This window comes from Simochromis diagramma, unplaced genomic scaffold (genome assembly GCF_900408965.1).
Source record: "Simochromis diagramma unplaced genomic scaffold, fSimDia1.1 OVJJ01000343.1, whole genome shotgun sequence".
Classification (NCBI taxonomy): Eukaryota; Metazoa; Chordata; class Actinopteri; order Cichliformes; family Cichlidae; genus Simochromis; species Simochromis diagramma.
Window position 1 is genome coordinate 13253212 of NW_024386831.1, and position 12905 is coordinate 13266116.

General features: G+C 44.2%; 1 protein-coding gene across 1 annotated transcript in view; it reads left to right on the top strand.

Moving 5' to 3' along the window:
* myo10l3 (myosin X, like 3) overlaps nucleotides 1–12905 on the top strand; it is a 55867-nt gene that overhangs the window by 39381 nt on the left and 3581 nt on the right. Inside the window, exons 20-37 of the mRNA XM_040027998.1 lie at nucleotides 148–272; nucleotides 391–505; nucleotides 3231–3337; nucleotides 4927–5364; nucleotides 6014–6044; nucleotides 6147–6956; nucleotides 7776–7899; nucleotides 8200–8443; nucleotides 8566–8661; nucleotides 8850–8943; nucleotides 9225–9280; nucleotides 9420–9562; nucleotides 10069–10263; nucleotides 10449–10606; nucleotides 10976–11099; nucleotides 11484–11781; nucleotides 12263–12470; nucleotides 12643–12779. Coding sequence (XP_039883932.1) covers nucleotides 148–272; nucleotides 391–505; nucleotides 3231–3337; nucleotides 4927–5364; nucleotides 6014–6044; nucleotides 6147–6956; nucleotides 7776–7899; nucleotides 8200–8443; nucleotides 8566–8661; nucleotides 8850–8943; nucleotides 9225–9280; nucleotides 9420–9562; nucleotides 10069–10263; nucleotides 10449–10606; nucleotides 10976–11099; nucleotides 11484–11781; nucleotides 12263–12470; nucleotides 12643–12779 — 3503 coding nt within the window. The remainder of the gene's footprint in view (nucleotides 1–147; nucleotides 273–390; nucleotides 506–3230; nucleotides 3338–4926; nucleotides 5365–6013; nucleotides 6045–6146; nucleotides 6957–7775; nucleotides 7900–8199; nucleotides 8444–8565; nucleotides 8662–8849; nucleotides 8944–9224; nucleotides 9281–9419; nucleotides 9563–10068; nucleotides 10264–10448; nucleotides 10607–10975; nucleotides 11100–11483; nucleotides 11782–12262; nucleotides 12471–12642; nucleotides 12780–12905) is intronic.

The following is a 12905-nucleotide window of genomic DNA, read 5'->3' on the forward strand; positions in this document are numbered from 1 at the left end:
GCTGCAACACATTTTGCACTACCTACAATAAGGAAGGTTATATATAGAACACACAACAGGAAAAAAATGGCATCAATATTCTAAACACTGATGTCTTACTGTTATTATTTGACATGAAAAACATGTTTTGTTGTTTACCAAATACAGAAGGCCAACCAGTTTGATCCTGACGTTGTCCTGAACCAGCTGAGGTACTCCGGGATGCTGGAAACTGTAAAGATTCGCAGGGCTGGATTCCCTGTCCGGAGAACCTTTAAGGACTTCTATAGCAGGTTGGAAAAATATGTGCACACAATAAAACTGAGATAATTGGCTAAATATTGTAGTCGAAAACTATTTTTAAAAAATCAGGAAAGAAGATTTGTGCTGTATGCTTTTTTTTTTCTGCAGGTATAAGATGATCCTGACAAACAAAATCCGCTCAGAGGACGAGAAGGAGAGTTGCTTAGAGCTTCTCACACTTCACAACAAAGACAAGAAAGAGTGGCAGCTGGGGAAGACAAAGGTGCAGCACGCGTTCACACATGGACTCACTTATACACATGCCCAGACTTGTTTATGTCACTTAGCAGTACATGGCACTGACTTTAACTTATGTCCTGAGATCTTTCAGTAACCAGAATCACTAAGCCAACCCTGCCCCTACCAGTAATCTAAATTTTAATTGATATACCTAATATTATGCAGAAAGAATTTTAATGTTTTACCTTGTGAAGATGAGCTTTTTGTTACCAAAATAGGAGGTGAACCCCCACACCTTATCTGTGTGAACCGATCTCAGGCCCCACAGTGTATTAAATACAGTACAAATGCATGCACACAGACACAACTGGGCAGCCTGACGGATTATATAAACTGCCACTCTGTTTTTCTTTTTCGAATGACTCTCCAGTACACCCCTCTGTCAGCTACATGCTCTGATAGCATTCTCAAAAAACAATAAATCGCCATTTGATACTTAAAAAAAAACACACAGTTCCCTTAAGATGAAACAGTGCACTGAAAGGCTTCACTCAGTAATTATCTGGGAGCGAATCTTTCCCAAGAAGTCGAGCTGCTGTCTTTCCCGAGCTGTTAATGTGTACCACAGTTGCTGTGACTCATGTCACAAAGATTTTTCTGACCGGTTGTGGTCAATCTACGGCTCTCTTGTTGACAACCGCAGAGTTACTCGGCCGCTCCTAAAAACCCTGACACTGTTACTGTAACTGTAACCGAGGGGCTTACAGTAATCCCGAGGCGAACTTATTGTAGCTAGCAGAGCGTTAGCCTCGACACCGACTGAGTTGCTGATTTAATAAACTAAACTGCAAGCAGTGTGATTTCGAGGCGGACGGCGCTGGTGAAATGTTGCAGCCAAGCAGAGCTTTGTAGAAAGTTACACATCATGCTTCATCTTAGAAAACTTATAACAGATATGATTGTTGGCAGCATAGCATATCAATGGCCGTCCTTCCTTTTCTGCTCTCATTTTCCAACAATCATCAATCCCCCCACCGCCACCGCCAACAGACTGCCCCTTTTTTCCATGCTATCACTGAATGATTAACCTTTAATGACTTTTTTGAACTGGACAGTAAAACCTGTGTTAATACTCAGCATGAACGCGTCAGTACTGCGACAAGAAAGGATACAAATAAAGCAGTTTTTGTGGAGCTCTTTCAAGATCGGCTAAATCCACATTCGACTTCCTGCTTTAAGTTGTGGTTCCTGCGTGGCTGTAAAAATCACTGAGACATTTCGGATTTGTTGGTTTCTTTTTGGACACTTTTGTTGTAATACCCAATTTGGCTGGCAGACTATGAATAGTGTCAGCTGCACACATGGCATGCTGTACATCAAGACAGAAAATAATTGATGCGAGCCACATTTGGTTCCTTTTGAATTGGTCCATAACCACTAATGTGCACATGCCAATCTATATTAAATTTCTCGCACATGCACACAGTATACATCCCCGAAGTCACCGTGCGGGTAAAGCTTCCCTTCTGTGATCAGCCCTTTGACCTCTGGCTGCCGCTGCTCACTTCTTTGCTCTGCAAAGCTTATCTACACATCGAGGGCGAAGGGAAAAAAAAGGCTAGTTTCTCAAAGCAAAACCCAAAAAGACATAGTGCGGCTGAGTACGTTTCATTTTGTGCATGGCAGGGCAATATTTTGGGGTTTAGGTTAATGTAGTGTGGGCTGTGGGAAAGAGACTGAAACGGAGAAGGGGGCTACATTTCCTTTGGAGAAACAATCTGCGTGTAATTATGTATGTGCTGATTGTGTGCAGAGGAAGCGTGTACCCAGAATTAGGGGCTTTGGTGATGTTGCATGGATTGTGTATGTGTGTTTGTGAGCCATTTGTTTTACAGACGAGGGAAGGATGTGGATGAAGGGGAAGTTTCCTCCTCTCACAGACTTTACCGAGACAGGCAGGCAGGGCTGCAGCTGTGGGATCCTTTGATTAGCGCAACATCTGGGGCACAAATACGCATGCGAGCAAGGGTCTTCCCTCGATCACCCAATTGAGCGACAGATACTGCCGTGTCTAAGCTGGCTGCTGTTCCCAGCCTCGCAGCATATTCGTACAGTGAAAATCTGATTATGTTTCATGCAGGCATGTTCATTTAAGTCGAGTGTGACTTTCGAGCTGTCAAAAGTCATACAAAGACAAGGTTGCGAGAAAACTCCAGTAGTGAGGGAAGGGTTAACTAAACTCTTTCTCTTTCCTTCATATGAGCAAAGAGGGGTGTGACTTTCTATCTGGACACCAGCCACCATCCCTCCCCCTCATCCTTTCATCACTCCTCTCTCCCTACCTCTCCCCTCCCTCTCTGTGCCTTTCTGCCTGTGCACGTCAGTCGAACTACCAACGCAGCGGTAGCAGCAGAAGGGAAATGCTCACGAAGGACGCTTGAACACAATGAGGCGCTGCAGCAGCAGTAGCAGTAGCAGCAACACTGCAGTCTCAGTGCCAGTTTTCCCTTCTGCTCTGTTCTGCAGACAGGGAGGGCAGCTAGCCTGCTAGCCTCAGCTGCACCACAGCTTCCTCTGCAGTGGGCACGGGGTTCTGCCAGCAGACAACAGGGGCCCTTTACATCTCTGTGGGCCCTCTTTTACAGCCTTACCAAGAGGAAGAGGAACTAACCCATCCCATTTTTTCCCCTCTCTCCCTCAACCTCCTTCTCTGTGTCTCTCTGTGTCTGTGTCACTCCTTGTCGGCCGTGGCGCTGCTCTTCCCGCAGGTGTTCTTGAAGGAGGCCCTGGAGCAAAGGCTGGAGAAGGAAAGGGAAGAGGTGCGGCGCAGGGCTGGCATGGTGATCCGCGCCCACATCCTGAGCTATGTGGCAAGGTGAGTGGTGGAGTGTGGAGGTGGGGGAAAGATGGATGATTGAGTGGCAGAGACAGTTGTCAGTGTTTGTTTTGTAGTACACGTATAGGAGCGCGCGGGGGGGGGGGGGGGGGGATTAAGTGCATTTGTGGAATCATTTGCACATTTGTTTACCTCTGTATGTGCGCCTGTGTGTGGATGTGTGTTAAGTGGGCTTAAACCTTGCTGACTTGGCGATGGCCAGCGATTACCACAGTGTTGAAATTGTAGATAGGAAGCCGTTTTCGGGCATGCAGAACCGTGTACGTGCACTGTTTTAAAGTTTCTACCTTAGAAAGCCTTGTAGATTGGAAGGTAAACTCATAAACTGATGAACTGAGACTGCAGAATAGCCCAAACAGTGTGAATTTTTCTGGTCACTTTAGTACTATCTTTAGATCTTTTTACGTTTATTTCTTTAAGATGAACATTTATTTTAAAAGTCTGATGAAAGAAAAGATTCCTATCAAAGGGAGGACACATGGTTAAGAGTGCGCTGGCTTTCATTGAAATTACACAACATTCCGATGATTCCCTGCAATCTAATGAAGTATTAACCCACTTGTGCCGCTGTCCTGTAGCTTCAAAGATGAGGAATTGCATGATTTCAACACCCTTTCAAGGAAAAAAAGGCCAAAACCGTCATCTTTCAAGTTATAAATGGCTATCCCTGAATTACTACATCTCTAATGATGTTCATGATAATTAGACTGCTCTGAAAAAGACAGTTTTCTGAGCATAACAGAGATGTCATTTATTCCTACACTATCAGAAGTGCACTTCTTCTTAAGCAAATCTATGTAAATCTGTCTTCAGCCTAAGCAACAAGTTCTTCGCCTGTCCACTCCGCCTGACTGGCAGAACATCCATCACCGTGGTGGTTTAAGAAGCTGCATTCGCAGACACCCAGGGGCATCTAGCCTGTACTCCACCTGCGTGCTGCCATATACAGTATAACGTTACATACAGTCCTCTGAAAGGCTCCACTGGGAGACTATAATGGGACTGATGACAGCATTCAGGTTCTGGGTTTGCTTCCCCTTAGAGACATTCATACTAAAGAAGAGCCTTGAAAAGTTCCCCAAATACACAAGTAAAGCCTTTGTATTATTACGTGTAACTTTATCTTCAGTCAGGGTCCATCCTGAGACCTGATAAAGGCCATGAAGTGATTACCGTGGAGGCTAGGTCGGACTAAGGGTCAGAGAGTCGGAGCAGTGTGTGTGGTCCTGAGAAAGTCACGTGTATTTGTGCGTGTTTATATGTGTGTGTTTTCAATGCATGTATTGTGTGTGGGTGATGGGGCTTAGTCAGAGGGCTAAACAGAGCAGCCCACACCACCACAATGGAAGAGCACAAGCTCGTCAGACTCTAAACATTGCACAGTTCACAACTGGCTTTTTTGCCAGTGTGTTTGTTTGAACAGAGAATAGCAGCGGGCGTTAGGAGGAGGCCATGTAGGGCTGTCCAGCTTTACAAATATGTTTGTGGCGAGGCACAATGATCCTCAGTGAAGCTGGATTAAGATTTTTATGCCGATTATGAATGTCAATTTTTGATTTCGTCCTCAGGAAACAGTATAAGAGGGCTCTGTCCAGCATCGTCACCATCCAGAAGAACTACCGCGCTCACTTTTGGAGACGCGTCTTTCTGCGCCTGCGCTTGGCTGCCATTGTCCTGCAGAAACATCACAGAGGCCAGCTGGCCCGAGCCCTGTATCGACAGCTCAAGGAGGAGAAGCAGAAGCGAGAGGAGGAGGAGAGGAGGAGGAGAGAAGAGGAAGAGGAGCGGAGGCGAGTAGAGGAGGAGAAGAAGAGGATGGAGGAGAGGAGGAAGCAGGAGGAAGAGGAGGAGAGGAGGAAGAAGGAGGAGGAGGAGAAACGGAAACTAGCCGAAGAGGAGCTGAAGAGGAGGGCAGAGGAGGAGGAGTTGATGAAGAAGGAGGAGCAAAGACTGATTAAGGAGAAAGAGGAAAAACAGAAATTAGCAGAAAACGGGGAAAAGACAAGGTACAATGCCCTGTGTTTACCGCAGTCTGTGTATGGGTATGTTGTGATGGCAGCTGGTGCAGGTGGTGCAGGTGACACCATCTTTTGGAGAATCGGCCACAAGGGCAGTTTTGAGCCCTTTAGCAGGCATTTATGTCTCTGCCGAAACTTTACAGATGTGCCATCACAATTAAGGTCGAGAGTTCAGATGGGTTTGGTTGGTTCACGCGTAGAGCGACCATTGCGATTGGCTCTGGACAGATGCTTTTTTAAGCTCCGGCTTTTTCCCAGTGGTTGTGAAAAAGCAGGGAAAGGCTGTCATCGCGGGGTCAAGTGCAGGTTAATCTGTCAACATCTCATGCCGCCTACACCACGCTAAACAGGGAGAATTGAGAGGCAACATATAGTCAGGAGCTACGCGGAGATTCTGATGTTAAGCGATGTAGTACTCATGAGACTCACAAGAATAATGTGGCTCAGAAACAGATGTGCAGATCTATGTATGCATTAACACACAAAACAGCGTCTGAAATAACAGCTTTAACTGTTACTGGAATAGAAACATGCTAAATTTTGTGATTCGTCAGGAATTTCCAGGAGTAGCCAAGTCATCTGTCAAGTCATTTTCTTTCTTCATTTCATGACTAACGTATTCATATTTTATTTTTAGGAACTCACTCATGAACGGTGCTTGTCAAAAGGTAATTTCAGTTTCTCTTCCAATGTCAAAAATAAAGAATGCCCATGAATGCATTCACATAAATAACACAATTCTGCACTTTCTTTACTTGTGTGGTCGATAGAAGGAGCTGTCCCAGACTCTGTCCAACAGCCACACGTCTGAGGAGGAGAGCCGTCAGATGGAGGAGATCCTGCGGCTCGAGAGGGAGATCGAGCGTCTGCACAAGCAGCAGGAAGACAGCGTGTCGCTTCTTGGGGACGTCTCACGTGAGGAGCTGCGTCAGATGAGGGATGCCGAGATCTACAGACTGGAAAAGGAGGCTTCTCGTGTGGCTACTGAATTCTTGGAACTGCTGGACTTTGGTGGTTTGGAGCCATCCCTCTCGAGCGAGGAGAACCTCCACGACCCAGCTGAATCTACCGCACCTCTAGCTGAAGAGGAGGTAGATGAGGGTTTCCACGCGGAGGATGAGCGCATCGCTTTGCCTGACTTCCCACCTCCAGCTGCAGTTCCTCTTGATAAGGAAGTATTCCAAAGTATTCCCCCTCCTCCGCCTGCCTTTGCAGGAGGATTATTGGTCTCCTCCTCATCAGCCTCCCCTGCAGCAGGAAAGCTAAGCCAAGATACCCCCAATGGACTGAGTCATGCCCCTGTCCTCACAGACTCCCAAATCCCTCCACCTCCTCCACTGGTTACTAATGGAGAAAAGCGGCCACGCCAGAGGGCCTCAGACTTTGAGCCTGTAAATGAAGAGCCAACTCACACGAACCTGCCAGACGTAGAGTCAGACTATGACCAGGAAGAGTTTGAGGAGGCCCATGGGAGTTCAGGTGCTAGCACTAACGATGGCCATATCACAGATGAGGAGGTGCTGCGAAAATCCTCATGCACTCAGAACAGCCTGGACTCCTTCAGAGGCAGCTCGGACTCGGTGAGAAATAACAACAAAAAGTCATGGCTGTTAAATTCTGTGGAGTTGTTTTAACTGGAAAATGTGCAGAGTTTCACTTTTAAATAGCTAGACATTTGGCACGAACTCTGAGGTCCAGTGGAAGAAGAAAGTAAATCAGTAAATCTAGCCAAGACGGGAAATCCCCTCTGGAGAAATTGGATTGTTTGTTAAAATCTTTTAAATTTTTGCTCACAGAGTTTTCAAAAACATGGGGTCACTGAATTTTCTGTTTCCATATCCGGTCTAACTTAAGCCATTGTTCTCCGGTACACCGAAACCCACCTAGATTTCCTCAGCGCTTATTATACTTCCTCGTGTTGCCTCAAGAGAGATTGTCTTAAAGTCGGTTAGAAAATGCATTTCTGCAAGGCTGCGTCTTATCAAAAGGCTTGTTTAAGAATCGCTGAGCAGCAATGCTGAAAATGTTTGTTTTGGCTCTGCTGACAAGCATGTGAATCTGCACTCAGCGACCCAACACTGTGAGATCAGCAAAATGTCAAAGGGGAAGAAGGATGGGTGCATGTAATGGCACGTGTGTGTTTGTGTGGGTGGATGTGTGTGAGCCAAGTTTAAAGGAGATTGGCAGCACCGTGGCTACAAAGTCAGACAGATTTTAGGCCCTTAAAGTGCAAAATAACAGCTCGACTTCACCATCAGAAAAATTTAAAAATGAAATTAACTTAAATTGTTGCTATAAATTTCTGCCTTTGTGGATTTTTTTTAAAGTAATTATTACTTTAAGATTTCAGTTTAAAAGTCTGTCTAATCTCTTCAAATGCTGCTGTCTTTTTTTTGCAGTTCATTGACAGCGATGAGGACAATGATGGATATGTTGACACAGATGAAGAAGTTTGTAATGGCAGAGTGAATCTGCTGAACGGCACCGGGCCTCCATATTTCCATGGCTACCTCTACATGAAGAGTGAGTAGAACTAATAAAAACACGACACTGACCAGCAGGCATGCACATTGTCTTTGTGCAACTTTAATGTCCATTTTGTGAGTTTTCTTGAAGGCTCTTTTTGTATTTTACGCATTTGTTTTCCGCTGATGTTTTCAGGTTTATGTGAGGGCTGTGAAGTTTAACTCACTGAGGGAGCTTTTTATGCATTGTGTTTTTGGGATGCATCTTTCTGTGTGCACAAAGTTGTGCGATCTCCATCTGTCGTAGAGAGATTTCACAGTAAACAAAATAAATTATCATCCTTTTCTCACCTCTCAGGTGGTTTGATGATCCCGTGGCGCCGTCGCTGGTGCGTCCTGAAAGACGAAACTTTCATGTGGTTCCGCGCAAAGCAGGACTCCCTCAAATCTGGCTGGCTTTACAAGAAAGGAGGAGGAATGTCGACTTTGTCTCGGCGCAACTGGAAGATGCGCTGGTTCGTTCTGCGCGAGTCGAAGCTCATGTATTTCGAGAATGACAGCGAAGAGAAGCTGAAAGGCACCATCGACATCCGTGCAGCCAAGTAAGACTCAGTTCCCTGTTTTTTTTATTTGTTTATTTTTTAGCTTTGATTGAACTCATTGTTACCAGCTTGAAACAAACATAGCCACATGCAGTAATGGTTTATTCTTTTTGTTTGTGCAGGGAAATAGTGGACAATCACGAGAAGGAAAATGCACTGAATATCGTAACTGAGGAGAGGACGTACCACATCTACGCAGAGTCTCCTGAAGATGCCAGGTACATCACATCCACAGATTTCTCAGAACAAACTGCAGCTATTTTGTAAATAGTGTTTTCCTTTCACCTCTAAAATTGATGTGTAGAAATAAAGTTCCCCCTTGTGGTTGCCAGTGGAAGTTCACGGTGTCATTTTCAATTACACTTTTGCTGACTTTTGCTTTTTGAACTCCCTCTGACCCATTTAGCGGTTGGTTTAATGTGCTGAGTCGGGTCCACAGCGCCAGTCCGGAGCAGCTCATGGAGATGCACCACGAACAGGCCAACCCAAAGAATGCAGTGGTTAGTGCTGTTTTACCTCTCTCCTGCCTGGGCCCCAGCCTCAACTCCGTATTTCTGCAGCAGTGAAGAAGCATGAAATTGAATCACATAGCAGTCCAGTTCTGGCTCATATAGTAATCTAAACTGAAGAAGAAAAGTGCACATACCACCATCCATTTCTTTGGGCCTAAAAGATTGCTAGATTTAAAAACATATATTTTTATATAAAGATGATTATACTCCTGTAGTAATGATACATTTTTTGACAATTATTGCCATTAACACCATTTTTCCCTGTCCAGGGCACATTAGATGTTGGCTTGATTGATTCTGTTTGTGCGTCAGACAACCCAGACAGGTAAGAAATGAGCAATTTTCCCCAACACCTGCCTGATTGCATATATGTATTAAAACCCTGGCCTGTGGTCCCACAGCAGATACATGAGTAACAAAAACAAGGACAAAAAAACCCAATTTTGCTATGTTTTCTTTCCCAGACCAAACTCGTTTGTGATCATCACGGCTAACAGAGTGATCCACTGCAACACAGACACGCCCGAGGAGATGCACCACTGGATAGGCCTGCTGCAAAAATCTAAGGGAGACTCTAGGGTTGATGGACAGGAATTTATAGTCAGAGGTAAGAGGATTTTGATATTGGATTTAATCTATCTAAATAAGATAAGATAAGCTCTTTATTTGCCATTTGTACACATCCACATGTGCAGAGCTTAGAGTCAAAGCTAAAGTCACAAGACCCCCAGTAAAAAAGTAGAAATATGAAAATTTAAATATACAGAGAGACTGCACATCTTATTGTAATATATATTACACTTTTATCACATTTTTTTAGGTGGTCCTCCTTTGTTATTTGCCATCAGTTTGACTATGGAAGTGTGTTGTGTGTATGATCAAACTGCCCACTCTGCTGCGTCTCAAACTGTATGCTGGTTGTTTTGGTCTGAGGAGGTTGTGACCTGGACAATGGCAGGCTCTGATGATGCGTTGTGCTTCACTGATGGAAGATCAGTCCTGACAGCCCTCTTATATGTGCTGGTTTAACAGCTGTGCGCTACGTGATTGTCTGGTGAACAGAATATTGAAGGTATTACAACTCAGCCGTCATTTCTTATTTTACCCCCACAGGCTGGCTCCATAAAGAGATGAAGTCTGGAGCCAAAAGCACTTCTCTGAAGCTGAAGAAGCGCTGGTTTGTTCTCACCACTAACTCTCTGGACTATTACAAGTCGTCGGAGCGTAGTGCTTCCAAACTGGGAACACTGGTCCTCAACAGCCTCTGCTCCGTGGTGCAGCCAGATGAGAAAGTCTTCAAGGACACTGGTCAGTTAAACTTACTTCAGTGTCATCTTAATAAATTAATGCTTATAGAAACATAAGTTATCCTTGGGTCCTAATCTTTAACACTTAAGAAAATATATAAACCCCAATGTGCACAATTTAGCCTTTATGGTTTATTTACTGAAATTTTGTTGTCTTGTGCATGATTATCTTTCCTTCTCACCCAGGTTACTGGAATATAATCGTCCATGGGCGTAAACACTCTTATCGGCTTTACACCAAAATGCTGAATGAAGCCATGAGGTGGGCGAATGCCATACAGGCTGCCATAGACAGTAAAGTTCCCATTGAAACTCCAACACAGCAACTCATCAGAGACATCAAGGTATTCACTGTTTTCCCCCATTTTGACTACAGACTACATCACATTTCATTGACATTTTTGTAAATCAAACTTTTTTCAGTCATGCAAACCTCTGGCAAGGACACACACTGTAATAAAGTGAGGTACTTGTACTCACTATCTGTGTGCTGTGATCTTCTCTTGGCCTAAGTTTTTCCTGCTTCAGTACTTGTTTGAGTCTCTTTTTCATACATACACTTGGCCATGTACTCGATTTACCGCAGTGATAGTCTGCATCATCGCCGTTATTGCTGCTCTATTATTTTCTTATCAAGCGTAAACTTTCTTTTATGTAAGAAAAATCGATGATTTGAAAGGTAAGATTACTAATCTGCTCCTCTGTCTTACCAGGAGAGCAGTTTGAACGTGGAGGCAGTGGAGCAGACATACTGGAGGAACCCTATCCTGAGATATACCCAGCATCCTTTGCACTCCCCTCTTCTACCTCTGCCTTATGGAGACGTCAGCATCCACTGTAAGTGTGCTGTCCTGTAGCTGCTGCATACAAACTATTGCAGTCGATGAATTTGCTTGTCGAGAATCAGGAAATTTAAAATATTCAGTGCTGAGCAGTTTTTGGTTGAAAAATGTACCTTTATGCATGGATTTTTAAAATTTAAACAGATTCTTCAGTAAGTAGCAGAATCTGCCACAATATCTATTTTAGGATATAAAGCTGTTTGTAGAGACACAGAGCCATAAAAAACATTTCTTGCAAATCTTGCACATTAATTTAGACTTTAAATACATTAAAACTATTCAAATGTGCTCAGTTGTAAAATAACTGGTTACCTAAGGCAACTGAGCAAGTTCAGTATCGAGGCTGAAGGTTAACTTTACCCATTTCTGTCTCCCTCAGTGCAAAAAGAAAAGGGATACACCAGCCTGCAGGATGAGGCCCTGAAGATTTTCAACTCGCTGCAGGAGATGGAGGCTGTGTCTGACCCTGTGCCAATCATCCAGGGAATCCTGCAGACCTGTCAAGACTTGAGGCCATTAAGGGATGAGGTTTACTGTCAGCTGATCAAGCAAACCAATCATGTCCCGCACCCAAACAGTCCTGCCAATCGCGCCCACTGGCATCTCTTGACCTGTATGAGCTGCACCTTCTTGCCCAGCCGAGGCATCCTACGCTACCTCAAGTTTCACCTGAAACGGTATGGGCATGTTCCAGGGAGAAAAAATTAACACCTGGTTGCAAACCATCCAGCCGTGACAGCATGACTGATATTGTTTTTATTTTATGAGTGCTTATGTGTGTGGGTGTTCATGTTAAAATGTGGTGCTGGAGACACGTATTTTCTTGGGAAAAAACACCAAGAAGGTTGTTTTGAGTTCATGCGTCTTCTGATTTTGTAAAGGAGATGAGTGTCACAGTAAGGAGAGATATGTCTGGAGTTGAGATCAAAATAAGGGTCCAGTTAGGCCCATAGTTGGACTTAAGAAAAAAACGTAAAAGTTATAGGGCCTTCGGAGCTGACTGCCTGTCCTGCAGACTTTATACTCCCTATATTAAGTATCTCTTTGTGGTTTCTAAACATGTAAAATTTTCCATCATGGATGTGGCTCAGTTAACCTCAATGGGAAGATGTACTTTGGCTGAAACTTATTGTTCGCTCTCTTTTTCTGTTTCCTCAGGATTAAGGAGCTGTTCCCAGGCACAGAAATCGAAATGTTTGCCCATTTCATCGGTGAGTCTCTGAAGAAGACTAAGACCAGAGAATTTGTTCCTTCCCAAGAGGAAATTATTGCACTGCTTAACAGACAGGAAATGACCACCACAGTCTACTGCCATGGGGGAGGCTCCTGCAAGATTTCTATTAACTCCCACACCACTGCTGGAGAGGTGAGCGATCTGCAGTTGCAACATAGAAATTTTTAAAGGTTTCTCTGCAAGCCGGCGCTGGGATTATTCATTTATTTATTTTATTTTTTTTACCTTAGCATGCACAGCAGGGGAAAGAGCCATACTAATGTGCCCTAAAGGCGTGGTTTTAATTTTGTCTTTTATTGTTCAGGTGGTGGAGAAGCTAATCAGAGGTCTGGCAATGGAGGACAGCAGGAACATGTTTGCCCTCTTTGAGCACAACAACAGTGTTGACAAAGCGGTGGAAAGCAGGGTCCTTGTCGCTGATGTTTTAGCTAAATTTGAAAGGTATGTTTTACACCACATGGATACATTTTTAACAGATAATGTTTTATCATGCAAACACTTTAAGAGGTACATAAACATTTATGTCCAGGACATGATGAGAAGAAAAGAAGATATTGCAGTGATAGA